This window comes from Ailuropoda melanoleuca, chromosome 14 (assembly GCF_002007445.2).
Source record: "Ailuropoda melanoleuca isolate Jingjing chromosome 14, ASM200744v2, whole genome shotgun sequence".
Lineage (NCBI taxonomy): Eukaryota > Metazoa > Chordata > Mammalia > Carnivora > Ursidae > Ailuropoda > Ailuropoda melanoleuca.
In genome coordinates, this window is record NC_048231.1 from 14779512 (window position 1) to 14796348 (window position 16837).

Sequence of the window (16837 nt, forward strand, 5' to 3'; positions counted from 1 at the left end):
TGAGCAAATTAACAAATGATTGTAAACATGAATGTTTAATATCTAATGTACCTCTAAATAAGAGGGTTTGTTTAATTATAATCAACCCTTTACAACAATAAAATTGAGGATATTTTTCAAGTGTTATGCTGCTTTATGGCCACCTTTTTACACTCTGCAATATATTTTATCTGCAACATTTGTAGGAAGTAGATTCAAATTGTGCCAGTAATGAGTCACTCCGGTTGACCTCAGTGTCCTCTTTTTTTTAATAAAGATTTTATTCATTTATTTGAGAGAGAGGGAGAGCAGACAGAGGGAGAAAGAGAGAGAAGCAGACTCCGTAGGAGGGGGAGCCCCAGCACGGTCGCGGGCTGGATTCCAGGACCCTGGGATCAAGACCTGAGCCCAAGGCAGACGCTTAACTGAGCCGCCCAGGCGCCCCCCCCCCACTGTCCTTTTGTTTTATATACCTTTCCTGGGCCGTTTCATCTCCAGAGAGCGCGTCATCTCTGGTCTGTATGTTGATAACTCCCAAATCTGCGTCTTTGTTTCTGACCTCTTTCTTGGGCTTAGGACCTCCCAAGTAAAATATCCTGTTGACACCTGGGATAAACTCTTTGTCAAGAGGAATTACCTTCCTCTTACATGCTTCTACTTTGTTTTTAAATCACCATTGTTTGCGCACCCAAACTGATACTCCCTCACTCTTTCAGATGCCTGTCGTCAAGGCTTCTGTTTAACCTTGAAAATGCCTTTCTTTCGGAACTGCTTTAATTCCCACTGCCACTATCTTAGTTGAGTTCCTCATTCTTTGGCACACAGCAAGTACTGAAAAATAGTAATTTCAAAAAGTCTCACCCGCATAAAGCTCTAACGTGGTGGCATCCAGCCGGGAACTCAAGTATTCTACTCCCCGGTGTGGATATTCGAGAGCTCGTTGCATCCTAATGTACGGAACCCAGACTCCAGGGAATTCATATTACAAGAAAAGTTGTATACCTGAGTCTCAATTCTTACCCCGTCCCGAATGCAATGCAGAACTAGATTCTGCAAGTTCCTTTCTCAAGCAGTGAAGCTTTGAGGTCCTCTTCAGTGAGAACTTTGATAAATGTTTAAGTAGTGCTCTCTTTCTCGCTGGCCTCCATTGTAACTAGTTCTGATCTCAGCTGACAAGAAAAACTACCCCATTTGTTACTGCAAGGAAGCAGTGACGTCACGACTGGAATGAACTGACCCCATTTTTCGGGTTTCGCAGACCGCGGGGGCCCCAAGGCGGGGAATGAATAGGCAGGAGACCACAACTCCAAGCATCCGGGGGCCCAGCCCCGCGCACACAGCCCGGGCCCTGCCCGCCCTCTACGCCTCCCGCGGAACCCCGCGCGGAGCCGCTGAGGTCCAGCCTGGGGCCAGCGAGTGGGTGTGAGCGTTGGGGGCCGGCCAAACTTCCTGTCCCGCTCTGCCGCTGCTTCCGGCGGGAGCCGGAAGACGCTGTGTGTGGACGGAATTCGGGACCGCCTGACGGCTAGCCGGGTGCCCGGGACGGGAAGGTGAGCTCCGGGCTGCGCTAGGCCACACCCGCGCTGCTGGGTGGTCCCCGAAAGGGAGGAAGCCAGTACCGGCTCCTCGGGGGCTCGGGCCGAGTTCGCCTCCGTAGAGGACAGGGAAACCGTCCCCCTTGGGCACCCCTCCCAGATCTGGCGGGCCCGGTAGCGGCCGGTCTGAAGCCCTACAGCTTCGGCCCTTCCCCTCGCGGCGTTGGGGCCGATGTTTCTGCTCCTTTGCTTGGTTTTGGGGGCAGCAGCTTAGAAACAAGACGGTCCTGAGAAAGCTGGAGTCAGCAGCGAGTCCCTAAGGGCGGGGGTTGCTGGACTGCGCCCGCCGCCGGGCCCTGCCCGCGGTCTTTGAGGCCTTACACTAAGGCCGTCGCAGAGGGGGAGAAAGGATGCCAAGAGGACTCTGCCCTGGATATTTCAGCCCAGAGCTGCCCTCTTCGTTCATACGTCCACTTACTTCCTGGGTCTAGAAGAAGGAAGGCAGGCTGCCGGCTCTGAGGGGCTTGGCTGCTGGCTTCTCCTTCGCCTGTCATTTCAAGGCGAGGCTGTGGGCTGTGTTTACAGCCTGTATGCATTCGCAGGTTGAATTTATCCTCTAAAGTTTCTTCAGAGGAAAGAATCCAATTAGTTTATTGAAGTTTATCCTACTTGCTCATGAGGCCCTGAAGTGCATTTAGGCACCGTTTGGAAGTTAAATATTACTAACCTGGGACTTAAGAATTTGTACTTCTTCACTTTGGCATATAGGTCAGTGTAACATATTTGCAAGGAGAGTAAAAGAAACATTTTGGAATAGAGTCAGTGGCATTTTGTTGTTGTTAGGGAGTGAGAAATTTCACTTTGTATTACTTGGTGTGGACAGAGTAAAGTCAACTGATTGGAAGATTTAGGTTCTAATTTTTAAAAATTCTATCTTTAAGTAAATATCTGATTTTTGACAAGTTACTTAATCTCCAGTATTTTCCCCCTCCTCTGTAGGTGAAGAGGCTTACCTATTTATTGAGCCAGATACTTATGGTATGCTTAGTTTGTTCAAAGCGTCATGCTAGGTTAATGACAGAATGAATAAATTCAGCGACCTTAACCAGTGGAAAAAATATGCATGTAGACAACTAATAGCCAAGGCAGGATGGAATAATTGCTAAAGAGAGGTGAAACAGTGTGTTGTGAGAACACCAAGGTAAAGATAGATTTGTTTTGACTGGAGGGAAAGGATGAGAGTCTTAGTGGATGGCATTTGAGTTGGATTTTAAAGGCTGCAAAGGATTTCAAAAAATCACAACTGGATTGGGAGTGTTTATTACTGGTTGAAGAACTATTCTAAGCAAAGACTTGAGCACTGAAATAGGCTGGTGTGTTCATTCCAAAACCCAGTACATGTGGGCTGGAGTAAAGGGTTAATTGAAGAATATGGACAGTGCTGTAACTGGAACAGTATTTGAGGATATACTGTAGAATATTTGAAATGCCATGCTTCGGAATTTGACTAGTATTCTGAGGTACTGAATTTTAAGTGAGTAGAGTAACATAAGCATTTCTGTGTTTCGGAAAGGTAACTCAAGTGGCTGCATAAAAAGGTGTATTGAAAAGGGGAATTTTTAGGGCAGGGTGACCAGTTAGAAGCCTATTTTAATAGTGTAGTTGAAGCATAATGAGATCGAAACTGGGTATCACAGGAGGAATAAATTTGGGGGAATCAGAACTACTGGGACTATTTAAATATGGAGGATGAGACACATTGTTAAGGACCTAGAATTTGTGGCTGAGTGGGAAGAAGGTTGGGCAATAATTGAAATGGTTAATACAGGAAGAAGAACAGGTTTGGTGGTGGAGATGATAATCTAGACTTTGGGCATTGTTACGTTTGAGATGGTTATCCGTGGGAACATATCCAGCAAGCAGTTAGAAATAAAAATTTGGAGTTCAGAAGAGAGGTCAGGAGTAGAGACAAAAATTTTGGTATTATTTGCATGTCATTCATTCACTGTACAGATATTTTATTCGGTACCTACTAGGTGCTTGCAGGGAAGTTTGTATGGAAGCCCTTAAATCTCATAGTAAAGCCAACCTTAGAGTTTCACAGTACCAGAAATGACTCTTGGAGACCTAAATTCCTTATGAATTACATATAATACTTTGCCAGGCACAATGCTAGGTAGTGGAAGGAAAGTTGTGAACAAGACAGACTAGTTCCTGCCCTTGTTTATGGAGCTTACAATTTACAGGGTAGCCAGACAAAAAATGAATACTATGTAAAACCAAAGGAATTAGAAACAGCAAGATGCCAGGGTGGCTCCGTTGGTTAAGTGTCTGCCTTGGGCTCAGGTCATGATCCCAGGACTCTGGGATTGAGTCCTGCATCGGGCTCCTTGCTCAGTCCTTTGCCTGCTTCTCCCCCTGCTTGTGCTCTTTCTCCCTCTCTCTGACAAATAAATAAATAAAATCTTAAAAAAAAAAAAAAGGAATTAGAAACAGCAGAGATAGAATAAAAGTTTAAGTATGGGGAATCTTCTTTGCATAAGGTCATCAGACAAAGCCTTTCTAAATGAGTTGATAAACAGCCCAGAAGAATGAAAAAGAGCTAATCAATGGAGAGAGCGGTAAAAGTGTTCCAAGGTAGAGGAAATGACATGTGCACATCCCTAACATCAGAAAGGGCTTAGTTTGTTCAAGGAACTAAGACGGCTGAAGCTCGGTGAGCCCATAAGGGAGAGTGACTCTGGAGTGTAGTTGGAGAATCAGGAATGGATCGCATAGGTTCTTAGAGGCCAGTATAAGGAGTTTGGATTTTGTCTAGGTGCATTGGGAAGCCAAGTAAAGAGTTTCAAGCAGGTGAGTGATATAGTAGGACTCACATTTAAAGATGATACTTACTACTGTGAAGAGAATAGAATGGAGGGAGGCCAGGGTAGAAGCATGGAGACCAGTTAGGTGGCACTAACCGTGGTTTAGGACAAGTATTGATGGTGGCCTAAAATAGGCCACATTTGAGACAGTTGGGATAGAAGTAGGTGGATTTGCTGTTTCCATAGGACTGGATATTGGGAGCAAAAGAAAGTAATAAAAATGGCTCCTAAATGGGGTGAATGGTGGTCCCATCTTGATTGGAAGGTTGTGGTGAGTGGAGCTGGCAGGACGTGGTGGGAAACAGGCTTGGGAGAGAATTCATTTTGGACATGTCGAATTTGAGATATCAAATTAAAATGTTAAGTAGAGATGTCAAGTAAGCAATTGTATATACAAGTCTGCAGCTCAGAAGCGATATCTGGGCTGTAGATAAAAATTTTGGTGATGAGCACCAGGTGTTGTATGGAAGCGTTGAGTAACTATTATATACCCGAAACTAATATTGCACTGTACGTTAACTAATTGGAATTTAAATAAAAACTTAAATTGGAGACTGTATCATTTCAAGCCATAAGTTTACACTAGGAAGAGAATGTGGCAAGAAAAGAGAGCCTGAATACTACCCTGAGGAAAATTAATATTTAGAGGCAGAGGGCAGGAAGAGTATAGGAGTTACCAAAGGAAACTGGGGGAATGGCAACGATGTAAGAGTAAAATGAGGAACATGTCTCTTGGAAGCAGAGTATAAGTAAAGTATTGGAGGAAGTAGGCAGTGCTTCTAAGGGGTAATACCAGTTATGACTCTGGTCACAAGTGACCAGTTTGCTTCAGAAGAGGAATTTATAACAAGGATGTGGGCAGCTCCTGGGACCAAAGGAAATGATGAAGGCCCTGGCTTTATGAAGGACAGGAATTGGAGCAGCCCCGGAGAGGCTGGTAGCAGCATTACTCGCATGAATGGGCTGCTGCAGCAGTTTTCAGCCCTTTGTTAGTTTTTTCAGAATTCACATTCTGAGGAAAAGTGTCTGGTTTGTTCACTTTGGGTCAAGTGTCCAACAGTTGGGCCAGTGAAGAAAAGAACACCTTAATCTGCAGTCTCGACCAAGGATGTATCCAACAGTGGAGGGGTAGATCCCCAGACATAACATAAATCTGTCACCCACACGGGGAAATGAATGTGAGATAATTAAAAACAGTAGTTGTTCATTGCAAAGGTCAAGTAAGATTAGGGCTACAAAGTGTCCATTGAATTTGGTAACATGAAGATATTTGGTAATTTTTACAAGAGAAGTTTTGGTGAAGTGATGGGATTGGATAGTGATTGGATATTTGAAAGTGGAGACAAGTCTCTTGATAAATTTGGCTCTGAAGGATTGCAGAGAAATGGGGAGGTGACTGGAATAAAAATGAGGTCTGTGGGAATGGAACACCTCAGCAGATCCTGGGAAGGCAGAGGGAAGGCCCGGGATGAATCCTATAGTTTATAAGATTCGTTCTGGCTTCACAGTTCTCCATTCCAAATTTCTTTCACTAGTACCTATTACCACTGTGTTATTAGAATTTAATCAACTTCCATAATACACTAGGTACAGATATAAAAAGTTACTTGGGTCTTTTTTTTTTTTTTTTAAAGATTTTTTATTTATTTATTTGACAGAGATAGAGACAGCCAGTGAGAGAGAACACAAGCAGGGGGAGTGGGAGAGGGAGAAGCAGGCTCATAGAGGAGGAGCCTGACGTGGGGCTCGATCCCATAACGCCGGAATCACGCCCTGAGCCGAAGGCAGACGCTTAACCGCTGTGCCACCCAGGTGCCCCTTTTTTTTTTTTTTTTAAGATTATTTATTTAATTGTCCGAGAGCGAGCTCGTGCACAAGTAGGAGTGGCAGGCAGAAGGAGAAGCAGGCTCTCCCCTGAGCAAGGAGCCTGAGGTGGGATTTAAGAGCAAGTACGAGCAGGGGGGAGTGGCAGGCAGAGGGAAAAGCAGGCTACCCACTCAGGCACTTAACCAACTGAGCCACCCAGGCATCCCAAGACTACTGTTTTATACCAAAATTTACACTGTTCTTTTTTTAATTTTCATTTTTGATCATGGTGATTCCCTACCATTAGTAGAATTTTTGTTTTAGTTTTTCATTTTTAGTGAAGCATTGTTTGGGCCTATATTTGTGGTCAGCCGCAGGTACATATGGAGGGAACTGAGAAGCAGATTGGTTACCAATTGAAGGGACCACAGTGTTTCTCAATTTCTTCCCTCTTTTTTTTCTCACCCCCCCCTTTCTTTCTGAAACTAGGTCAAGGTCAAGGCATTTTCTGCCTCCCTAGAGTAAGAGCAGTACTGGTATTCTAGGCTTTGTTTTCCTAGGGTGGAATTACGTTGCTTTTTAGAAGTTGACACAATGATGTTCTGTTTCTTTCCTGAGGCAGAGCCCTAAAAGCCCCTGGTCATCTTTCCCTTTGGAATACACTCCCTTCTGTATGGCAGTCAGGACTGAGGCAAGATACCACCTGTATCAGGTCTGTTCTCCTGTTGTAGTTTAGTTTATTTTGGCTTGGTTTTCCCGCCCAGTATTTCTCCATGTGGCCTGCATTAGTTTTAGACCGTCTTTACCCTCCTAACATGGTGTTACCACTAATTCCTGTCTTGTGTGAGGATTCAAGTAATTTCAGTTTCCCCAAGACTCTAATGATAATTGCTGATTGTAATATATATTTATAGCAGGTTTATATCAATGGCTTTATGTTTTATGGCTGAGTCTCTGTTTAACATGCATTTTAGACTTTTGAAGATACTTGATACTGTTTTTCAGTCTTTGGGATGAAATCTTTTAAGTAGCTTTTTTTTTTTTTTAAGATTTTATTTATTTATTTGACAGAGATAGAGACAGCCAGCGAGAGAGGGAACTCAAGCAGGGGGAGTGGGAGAGGAAGAAGCAGGCTCATAGCGGAGGAGCCTGACGTGGGGCTCGATCCCACAATGCCGGGATCACGCCCTGAGCCGAAGGCAGACGCTTAACCGCCGTTTAAAAATAAAACTCACTAAAGTGATCTCAAAAGCTACTTAAAAGGGGCGCCGGCGTTGTGGGATCAAGTCCCACGTCAGGCTCCTCTGCTATGAGCCTGCTTCTTCCTCTCCCACTCCCCCTGCTTGTGTTCCCTCTCTCGCTGGCTGTCTCTATCTCTGTCAAATAAATAAATAAAATCTTTAAAAAAAAAATTCAGAGTTCCTGAGATTAGCATAGGCTAGTATTGTTTCATGTAAATGTGTTATTTGTATGTGTCTTAGTGAGTATTTCATTCTCTGGGGTATGATGGAAAATGTATCTTACTGTGATTTGCAGTCAAAATGTTTGAAAACCACTGCTTTGTAAGGAATTTGGACTCAGTAATAAAAGGCAGATTTTTTTTTTAAAGATTTTATTTTAAGTAATCTCTACTCCCAACATGAGGCTTGAACTCGCGACCCCAAGATCAAGAGTTACACACTCTACCAACTGAGCCAGCCAGGCGCATTTCTTAAATCTTTTAGAGTATAAAAGCATTTGAAACATTTACTTGGTTTTTTTTTTTTTTTAAGATTTTATTTATTTATTTGAGCTAGAGAGTGAGCTAGAGAGCGGGGGGGGGGGGGGGNAGGGGGGGGGGGGGGGGGGGGAGCAAAGGGAGAAGCAGACTCCCCACTGAGCAGGGAGCCCCATGCGACTCAGTCCCAGGACCCTGGGATCTTGACCTGAGCTGAAGGCAGATGCTTAACTGACTGAGCCACCTAGGTGCCCTATTTACGTGTTTTTTAAGCACTTATGCAGAGCTTTGTTTCTGAAGAATTTTGTGATTATTTCTTTTGACCGATATATAAATAATCCTAGGGTAGATTTGTTTCATCTGTATTTCAAATGAATTTCCTAGGGCCCAGAAGATGAGTAGCCTGCCTAGGTCTCAACCAAAAAGTCAGAGGCAGAAGTTAGATTTCTGTTTTAGAGACCTTGGTTTTCTTTTTTTTAATAAACATATCTCAGCTTCTTTTTTTAACTTAGCTACTTAATGCATAATTTGCTGGATGATATTGGTGTACTATAGAAGAAAAATGCAGTTAATCAGACTTCAGTTCTCAGGATTTGTTTATTTGGCTAAAAACAGAAGGAGAATTGTTCTCAGGATGGTCTAGATCATAGAGATTCCTATTGTCTTAAATCAGCTTTGCTTTTTTTATGAGTTCTCTTGTTACCAATTTACAGAACTTTTCAGGGCTGCCTGTGTTCCTTGCTTTGGTTCATTGCAAAGCTTTGTATTGCCTGCATTCTTTTTAACCTTTAGGCTGACTGTGGGATAACATATAACATTTTCTGCTATTATTAGCTATTAACATAATAGGATTGGCAGGGTCAGTGGATTTCTAAAGAGTAGAATTTCTGCTGGACCAAGGTTGTTTTCTGTAAGCAGTCTAATGTGCTTTGGTGGCCATAGGGGAACCATGCACACAGTAAAATTCCGTTGTTGCCAAGAGTAAAGGGAGAAAAGGGTCTGACTAGAACTACTTATTTCATATTTATTAATAATATTTATTAGACTAATCACTGGGTGTCTGAGATCATTTTGTTTTGTTGTGAACTCTCTCCAGAGCCAAGATGCCTTATTTATGATTTGTGGAAAATACAAATTGATGGGCCTACCTTTGGTTGCTGATAGTTAAATGTCATTATCTCTTTTATTATTCATGGGGCTAAATTAGTAATTTTTCTAATGTGAAAGGAAATAAGGGCATATAAATTTTGCCCGTCTACCAGGTAAAGATTAAAAAAAAAAAAGAACAAATATTAGTGTTCACATTGAAGAATTTGGGGTGACTACTCAGTATTACATTTCTAGTCTCTTAATAGCATAAGAAGGCTCTCCTTAAGACCCATAATTACCTTAAAAATAGTTTCCTTTTCTTTTAAACTTTTTTTTTTTGAAGATTAATTAATTTATTTATTTGACAGAGAGAGAGACAGCCAGGGAGAGAGGGAACACAGGCAGGGAGAGTGGGAGAGGAAGAAGCAGGCTCATAGCAGAAGAGCCTGATGTGGGGCTCAATCCCAGAAGCTGGGATCATGCCCTGAGCCAAAGGCAGACGCTTAACGACTGAGCCACCCAAGCGCCCCCAAAAATAGTTTCCTTTTGAGTAAGAGTAGTGCCTTTCACTCCACTGTCCTGCAAATTGCATTTAAAGGAAGAACAATGCATTGAACACTATATTGCCCTCACACTGGCAAATTTTTATTATGATTACTCTAAATATACTTTGACATAAAGCTAGGTAGTAATTCTTATCCTGCCAGTGCTGAAGCTCCCAGTAGCTCTTAATCAACTGCAAAATCAAAACAAGTTTACAAATAATTCAATAATAGCAGTGGTAGGGTCAGTGGATTTTTTAAAACAAATTTACCTATGCTGAACCAAGATTGTTTCCTTTAAGCAATCTAATATATATTTATTTTTAATTGATGAATAGTTGACATACAATGTTAAATTAGTTTCAGGTATACAGCATAATGATTTGACAGTTTGATACATTACCACAATTTGATACACTACTCAGTGCTCACCAAGATAAGGGTAGTTACCATCTGCCATGATACAAATTTATTATAATATCAGCAGTCTAATGTTTTGATGGCTCTAGGGAACCATGTAGGTAGTACAATTTAGGCTATTGCAATTATATCAGTTGTTGCCATGGATTTATATCTTTATGAGTGAGTATACAGTTGTAAACCACACCATAAAACAAAATTTAAAATAACATTCATATTATGTGGTAGAGATGTCGATTTGCTGAAATGCAGTACTTAAATTTGAACTTAATAGTGGAAAGATTTAGCCTTGAATTCAGTAATATATTTCCTGTGTTTCTACGTTTTAACTTCAGTAATACTATGCAGAGAATATCATACAAGTTATGTATTTAAAATGTCAAGACATTGTTAAGCAGCTTGTGATAACGGGATTTTACATGTAACCAAAACTGACTAGAAGTCCTTGAATGCCAGTTTTAATGAGGTATTGTTAAATAATGGAAGAGTTAGAGTTGCCTTGTTCAAATGAAGATAAGATTTGTGTTGCAAATGAGAACACTCAGAATGGGAGAAAGTTTGTGCAAATCATACATCTGATAAGGGGCTTGTATCTAGAATATATGAAGAATTCTTACAACTCAACAATAAAAAGACAACTCAATTTAAAAAATGGGCATGTGATCTGAGTATTTCTCCTGAAAAGATGTGCAAATGGTCTATAAACACATGAAGAGATATGCAACATCATTAGCCATCAGGTAACGCAACTCAAAACCACAATGAGTTACCATTCACACCTGCTAGGAGGGCTATAATAATGTGTTGGTGAGGATGTAGAGAAATCCACTGCTAGTGGGATTGTGAAATGGTGCAGACACTTTGGAAAACAGCCTGGTAATTCCTCAAGAGGTTAATCATAGAGTTACCATATGATCTAGCAATTCCACATCTATGTATATATCCGAAAGAGTAAGAACATATGTCTACTAAAAAACTTGTACATGAATGTTCATAGCAGCATTATTCATAATAGCCAAATTGTAGAAATAATCCAATGTCCATTAAGCGATACATGGATAAATAAAATGTATATTCATACAATAGAATATTATTGGCAATAAAAAGAAATTAAGCACTGACTCATATTGCGAGAGGGATGAACCTTAACATTATGTTAAGTGATAGTAGCCAAGCACAAAAGATCACATGTGTAATTCCATTTATATGAAATGTTTAGAATAGGCAAATCCATAGAGACAGGAATTAGTGGTCACCTAGGCCTGGTCAGGGGAGGGTTTGGGAGGAAATGGGGAGTGATTGCTGATAGGTACAAGGTTTCTTTTTTGGGGTGATGAAATTGTTGTAAAATTGGTTGTGGTTGTGATTGCACAACTCTGAATATACTAAAAACAAATTTAACTGTAGTCTTTAAATGAGTGAATTGTATGCTATATGAATTATATCTCAGTGAAGCCGTTATTTAAAAATTTGCATTGCAGTTTTTGGAACCTGTTAAATGATAATGGGAATTGAGGATAGAAACAAATTTAATTGCATATTTGCCATCACACTTCGGCTAATATACATAGCAAGTTGCTGTGTTAAAAATGAGATTCACACAGTACACTTGATAAGGTACTGAGTGGTCTGGTGCAGATTCTTTTAAGGTCAGCCTGCCTATGCTACTCTATCCTACTAGTCTCTCTTTAGTTCATATAGTGCACATACAAACCACAAACATGGGCAACAAATTTGGGCAGAACTCAGTTATAGTATGGATATCCGTTTGTTCCGAGATAATGCTTGTGTTGTTTTCTTGAAAAATTATCACTGAAATGAATATACTAAAATAAAAAGATATCATAGATAACCATGGACCCTTGAGAAATGTAATCTAGAGGTGGCTCTTAAGCTATAAGAGAGGTGGCAGCTTCCTTCTTTTAATTGTTATTACAGCTTTGCAAAAGTATCTAAGATCTAGTACATGATTTTTCTCTTGTTCAGTGCACATATTCATAAACTTCATTTTTTTTTCATTTTTCATTAGGTAAGGATAATGGAAACGCAGCGAGCATCATTGGTTTCTAAGAAACCTAACGAATATAAAAGGCAGCAAATAGTTGTCTAGTTTCTTAGAGATTTTACAATCCTGGAAACTCAGAGTTTGAGGAACCTTAAGAATAACCTAAACAAATATTTGGTTATTTCTTGGCTTCTTAAGATGAACTGGAATTGGGGAGAAGGAATTCTTAAACCTTGGTGTTTCAAGGTCAGACATAAATAGATGTAAGTAGATGTAATCACTATTCATGCTGACCTGCTCTGGGCAGCAGTCCTGGTTCTGCAACTTAATAACTTGAGCAAGTGATGCCCTGAGCCTTGGTTCCTTCCTCTGTGAAAAAGAGGGATGAATAAACAACATTGAACTATTATGTATAGAACTTGAATTAGGAAAACATAGGAAAAGAAAAAATCAGAGATTTATGATACTTGATTTTATGTAGGAAACTTAAATAAAAGGACACTTTCGTTTACATCTTGTGAATTGTTATTTTTTTTATGATGAAAGTGAGGATTTCTGGAAGCTAGCAAGAGGGAGAGGAAGGAACCAACAGAGTAATAAACATTTATTCAGGAGCTTCTAAATGTCTTTTTTGTAGAGTAAGCCTGCCTTGTTCTAACTTTCCAGTCAACTTTGGTATTAATTGAAAACTCCCTCCTGAGTACATTTTACACTGTGTAATTACTTTGTATATGGTAGTGCTCCCAGGTTTAGCAACAATTGTACAAAATACAGTGGACTCTTTAGTCAAAGTCTGAAAAAAATTTAAGTGATAAAAAGTAAGAATTTTAATTATGGGGGAAAATAGCTACATCAGGGTTCCAAGGTTACTACTTTTGGGAAACACTGTTCAGATTTTGACTGTATAACTACTTTTAGAAAGATGAGGAAATTGAGAAAGGAAAAAAGGAAAAATAAGTCATACCAGCCTGTCGCCTAATATAGCTACTATCATAGTTGTATTAATTTCCTTTTACTTTTTTCTGTTCATATCTTAACTTGTTTTAATAATAGCAAATATATAATTTTGTATTTTGTATTTTGTATTTTGTTTTTGTAATTTAACATGTCATTAGCACTTTTTTTGTTGTTGCGTTGTTTTTATAACCATATTTTTAAGTGACAGTGCCATAATCTAATAAATCATTCCCTAAGTGTTGGGTATGTATGTGTATTTATATCTTGCTTGCAGTTGTTTATTGTTATAGATGCTAACATGAAGTTCTTTGGGCATATATTTTTTCTATTTTATGACCGTTTCTTTTTTTTTTTTTTAAGATTTTATTTATTTATTTGACAGAGATAGAGACAGCCAGCGAGAGAGGGAACACAAGCAGGGGGAGTGGGAGAGGAAGAAGCAGGCTCACAGCAGAGGAGCCTGATGTGGGGCTCGATCCCACAACGCCGGGATCGCGCCCTGAGCCGAAGGCAGACGCTTAACCGCTGTGCCACCCAGGCGCCCCTTAAGACCGTTTCTTAAAATAGACTATTAGAAGTTGAAATTCTACGAAGTACAACTTTTAATGGAGTTTGACATCTATTGGGCTTGTTCTATTTTAAAGCAAGTGTTTTGGGCTGAATTTTTTATTTGTTTGCTTGTTGTGATTTTCAGATGTGTAGAGAAGTGCCTTTGTTTATTTAGCTACATTTTTCTACTACTCTAATTCTCTCTCTCCCTTATCCTTTTTTAGGCTAAATTGATTACCCACCCGGCACAGCATCTTACAGGAAAAGCATAGCATTTCCTAGAGGAATATGAGCATAACAGGAAGGTGTCACTGACTCTGAATTAAATTTTTAACCTATCCCCTGAACAGCTACAGGATTTGGAAGCTGAATCAATGTTATCAGATGAGTTAGAATCCAAACCAGAGGTGAGCCCAGGCAGTGCCTTTTATTTATTTACTTATTTTTATTTTTTTTTTTTTTGTGGGCTATCTTCCAAGGTTTGTCCTTAGTTCAGGAAGTCAGGAAACTTCTGTAATAAGCCAGATAGTAAATATTTTAGGTTTTGTGGGCCATATTGTTTTGGTTGTAACTACTAGTTTATTATTTTTTCTATCACAAAGTACTTTCTCAAAGATTTAAAAACTCCTTTTTACCTATCGCTTTTTATGTTTAAGTAAGTATAAGTTATTACACACCTAGGTAATTACATAATGACAAAAATTTTATATGTGTGATATATATGTGGATGTGTATATACATATATAAATATTTACTACCACACCCATTTTTCAATAATTTTGTGTATATCTGAAAGTGTTTTCTTTCTAAATGTGATTAGAGGATTTAAACATTATTTGTTTATTATTTATTTTATTTATTTTTTTAAGTAGGCTCCATGCCTAGCGTGGAGCCAAATGTGGGGCTTGAACTCATGACCCTGAGATCAAGACCTGAGCTGAGATCAAGAGTCGGATGCTTAGCTGGCTGAGCCACCCAGATGCCCCTAAACATTTTTTTATTTTTATTCATTTCTCTTGCTTTAATTTTAGCACTTCTCTGTCACATAGTGGAAAGGTCAATGAATTTGGAATCAGGTTACTTAAGTTTAAAGACTTATTTCCCCTACTAGTCATGTGACCTTAGATAAGTCAGTTGATGTCTTCGACTTGATTCCTTATCTTTATTTATTTATTTTTTGATTCCTTATCTGTAAAATACATGTTCAGTCTTACTGTTTTACGGTAAGGTTTAAATGAACCGATATAATACAGCTTTTCTTTAGAACAGAGCACTTGATAAAAATAACTTTAAATGTTACTTCGTAGTTAATCTAGTTTTTCTGTGAATGTGGTTGAGACTAGTGAGCAGTAAAGGCTTAATTATGCTATGAACTTTTGGTAAATTCAGAGGTTTAGATCATTCCTAACAACTTGTATTTTTCATTATTGTCTCTTCGTCTTCCCCTTTCTCCCCCATCCCCACCAGCTCCTGGTACAGTTTGTTCAGAATACGTCCATCCCATTGGGACAGGGGCTAGTAGAATCAGAAGCTAAAGACATTACTTGTTTGTCCCTCCTTCCGGTGACTGAGGCCTCAGAATGCAGTCGGCTAATGTTACCAGGTAAAAATTAAGATTACAAGAAATAAGATAAGCAAGTTTTAAGAGCTTAGCTTGCTCTGTCATACTGGTGGAATGGGATAAATGACTTTATAACTGACTGGTAAAAACTGTAAATACTGGGAATCATGGAGAATAAGCAACCATGGGAGTTACAAGTGCATTAGTAATTTTTTTTTTTTTTAAAGATTTTATTTATTTATTTGACAGAGACAGAGACAGCCAGCGAGAGAGGGAACACAAGGGGGGAGTGGGAGAGGAAGAAGCAGGCTTCCAGCAGAGGAGCCTGATGTGGGGCTCGATCCCATAACGCCAGGATCACGCCCTGAGCCGAAGGCAGACGCTTAACCGCTGTGCCACCCAGGCGCCCCTGTGCATTAGTAATTTAAGCCATAGTAACGGATAGGATCGTTCATAGAATGTGAGAGTGAGAAGAAAAGACCAATGTGGAACTCCCTATTCAAGGTACAGGGTAAAGCAGGAGAGCCTATGGAGGAGGGAAGAAGGGAAGGCTAGAGCAATAAGAGAAATATTGGTACAGAGTACGGGCATGGAACTTAAGAGAATAGTCAGTGTGTCAGATGCTTCTAAGAAGCCCATGAGATAGGAACTGTCCCAATGAGAGAGGGCCAACAAGGCCATTGTTGACGTTGGCAGGACCTGTTCCGTGGAAAGGGAATGGAAAGCCAGGTTGTAGAAGAGGGTGGAGGTATCACTGCAAGCTAAGTATAGTTGAGGAAGTAACTACACTTCTCAAGGCTCTCCTGCTACGGAAAGGAAAAAGAGAAGGACATAAGGTAGATGGTGGAATTCTTTTTTAAGATCTGAAATATTTGAGGATGGTTTTATGCTAAGAGGAAAGAGCCAGTTAGAGAAGCTTCAAACAGAAAGAGTGGCTAATTAGTGGGGAGGCTCCAGGAGAGGTAGGAGAAACTAGAATGCTGATCATGATTTGTGAGATTAACTTTGGATGTGGAGAAGGAGGTCCTATTCCGTGACTGTTAGCAAGGAGAACATTATTTTTGGGTGCAGTGGTTTCTTTGTTTTCTGGAAATTGGAATATTTAAAATTTGGAATATTGATGTTAAATCAGGGGAGGGTCACCACCTATTGGTGATTGGTGACAGCTTATTATAAAACTTTCTGGTTACTGTCGTCTAGTGGTGTCCTTTTTTCTTAGATTTTTTTGAAGTGACTTTAAAATCTTTTTCAGTGTTTTAAGATTTAAGAAGGGCAGATACATTCAACCAACCAATGTTGACTTAAGGTTTCCTTGTCTAGTTCCTAGCTTTTGCACATTTTCTGTCGTTCAACTCCTGTTTTTCTACTGGTATGTTGGAGTTTTTCCAGATCCTTGCGGATTTTCAATATGTGTACTTTTCCATGTGCTAATAAATTTTGATCTTCATTGGGCTTAAATTTTCCTCTCCTGATTTTATTTGTTGAATAATATTTTAACAATATTGACGTGAAAAGGACAACAAAATCATTAATCTTCTTTTCTGCATTAACTTTAGGTTTAATTTTGATTAAAAATATTTTTTTTTTAAGTTTTTATTTATTTATTCATTTAAGTAATCTCTACACCCAGTGTGGGGCTCAGACTCACAACCCTGAGATCAAGAGTCTCATGCTCTTCTGACTGAGCCAGCCAGGTGCCCTGATTAAAAATATTTTAGATAACCAATTATCAATAATAATAAATGAAAACCTATGTACTCACCCCCCAGCTCATGAAACATAATATTACAAACACAAATGTATCTGCACA

General features: G+C 39.7%; 1 protein-coding gene across 4 annotated transcripts in view; it reads left to right on the plus strand.

Moving 5' to 3' along the window:
- Positions 1 to 1282: 1282 nt before the first annotated feature.
- The window catches only part of ZNF410 (zinc finger protein 410), a 35597-nt gene continuing 20042 nt past the window's right edge, over positions 1283 to 16837 (plus strand). Inside the window, exons 1-4 of one of the 4 annotated variants that reach the window (XM_034642669.1) lie at positions 1288 to 1529; positions 6810 to 6899; positions 13691 to 13873; positions 14934 to 15069. In XM_034642669.1, coding sequence (XP_034498560.1) covers positions 13841 to 13873; positions 14934 to 15069 — 169 coding nt within the window. In that variant the 5' untranslated portion in view covers positions 1288 to 1529; positions 6810 to 6899; positions 13691 to 13840. Of the gene's footprint in view, positions 1530 to 6809; positions 6900 to 11984; positions 12224 to 13690; positions 13874 to 14933; positions 15070 to 16837 lie in introns of all 4 variants that reach the window. The other 3 variants (XM_034642668.1, XM_034642670.1, XM_034642667.1) reach the window with 3 other exon arrangements.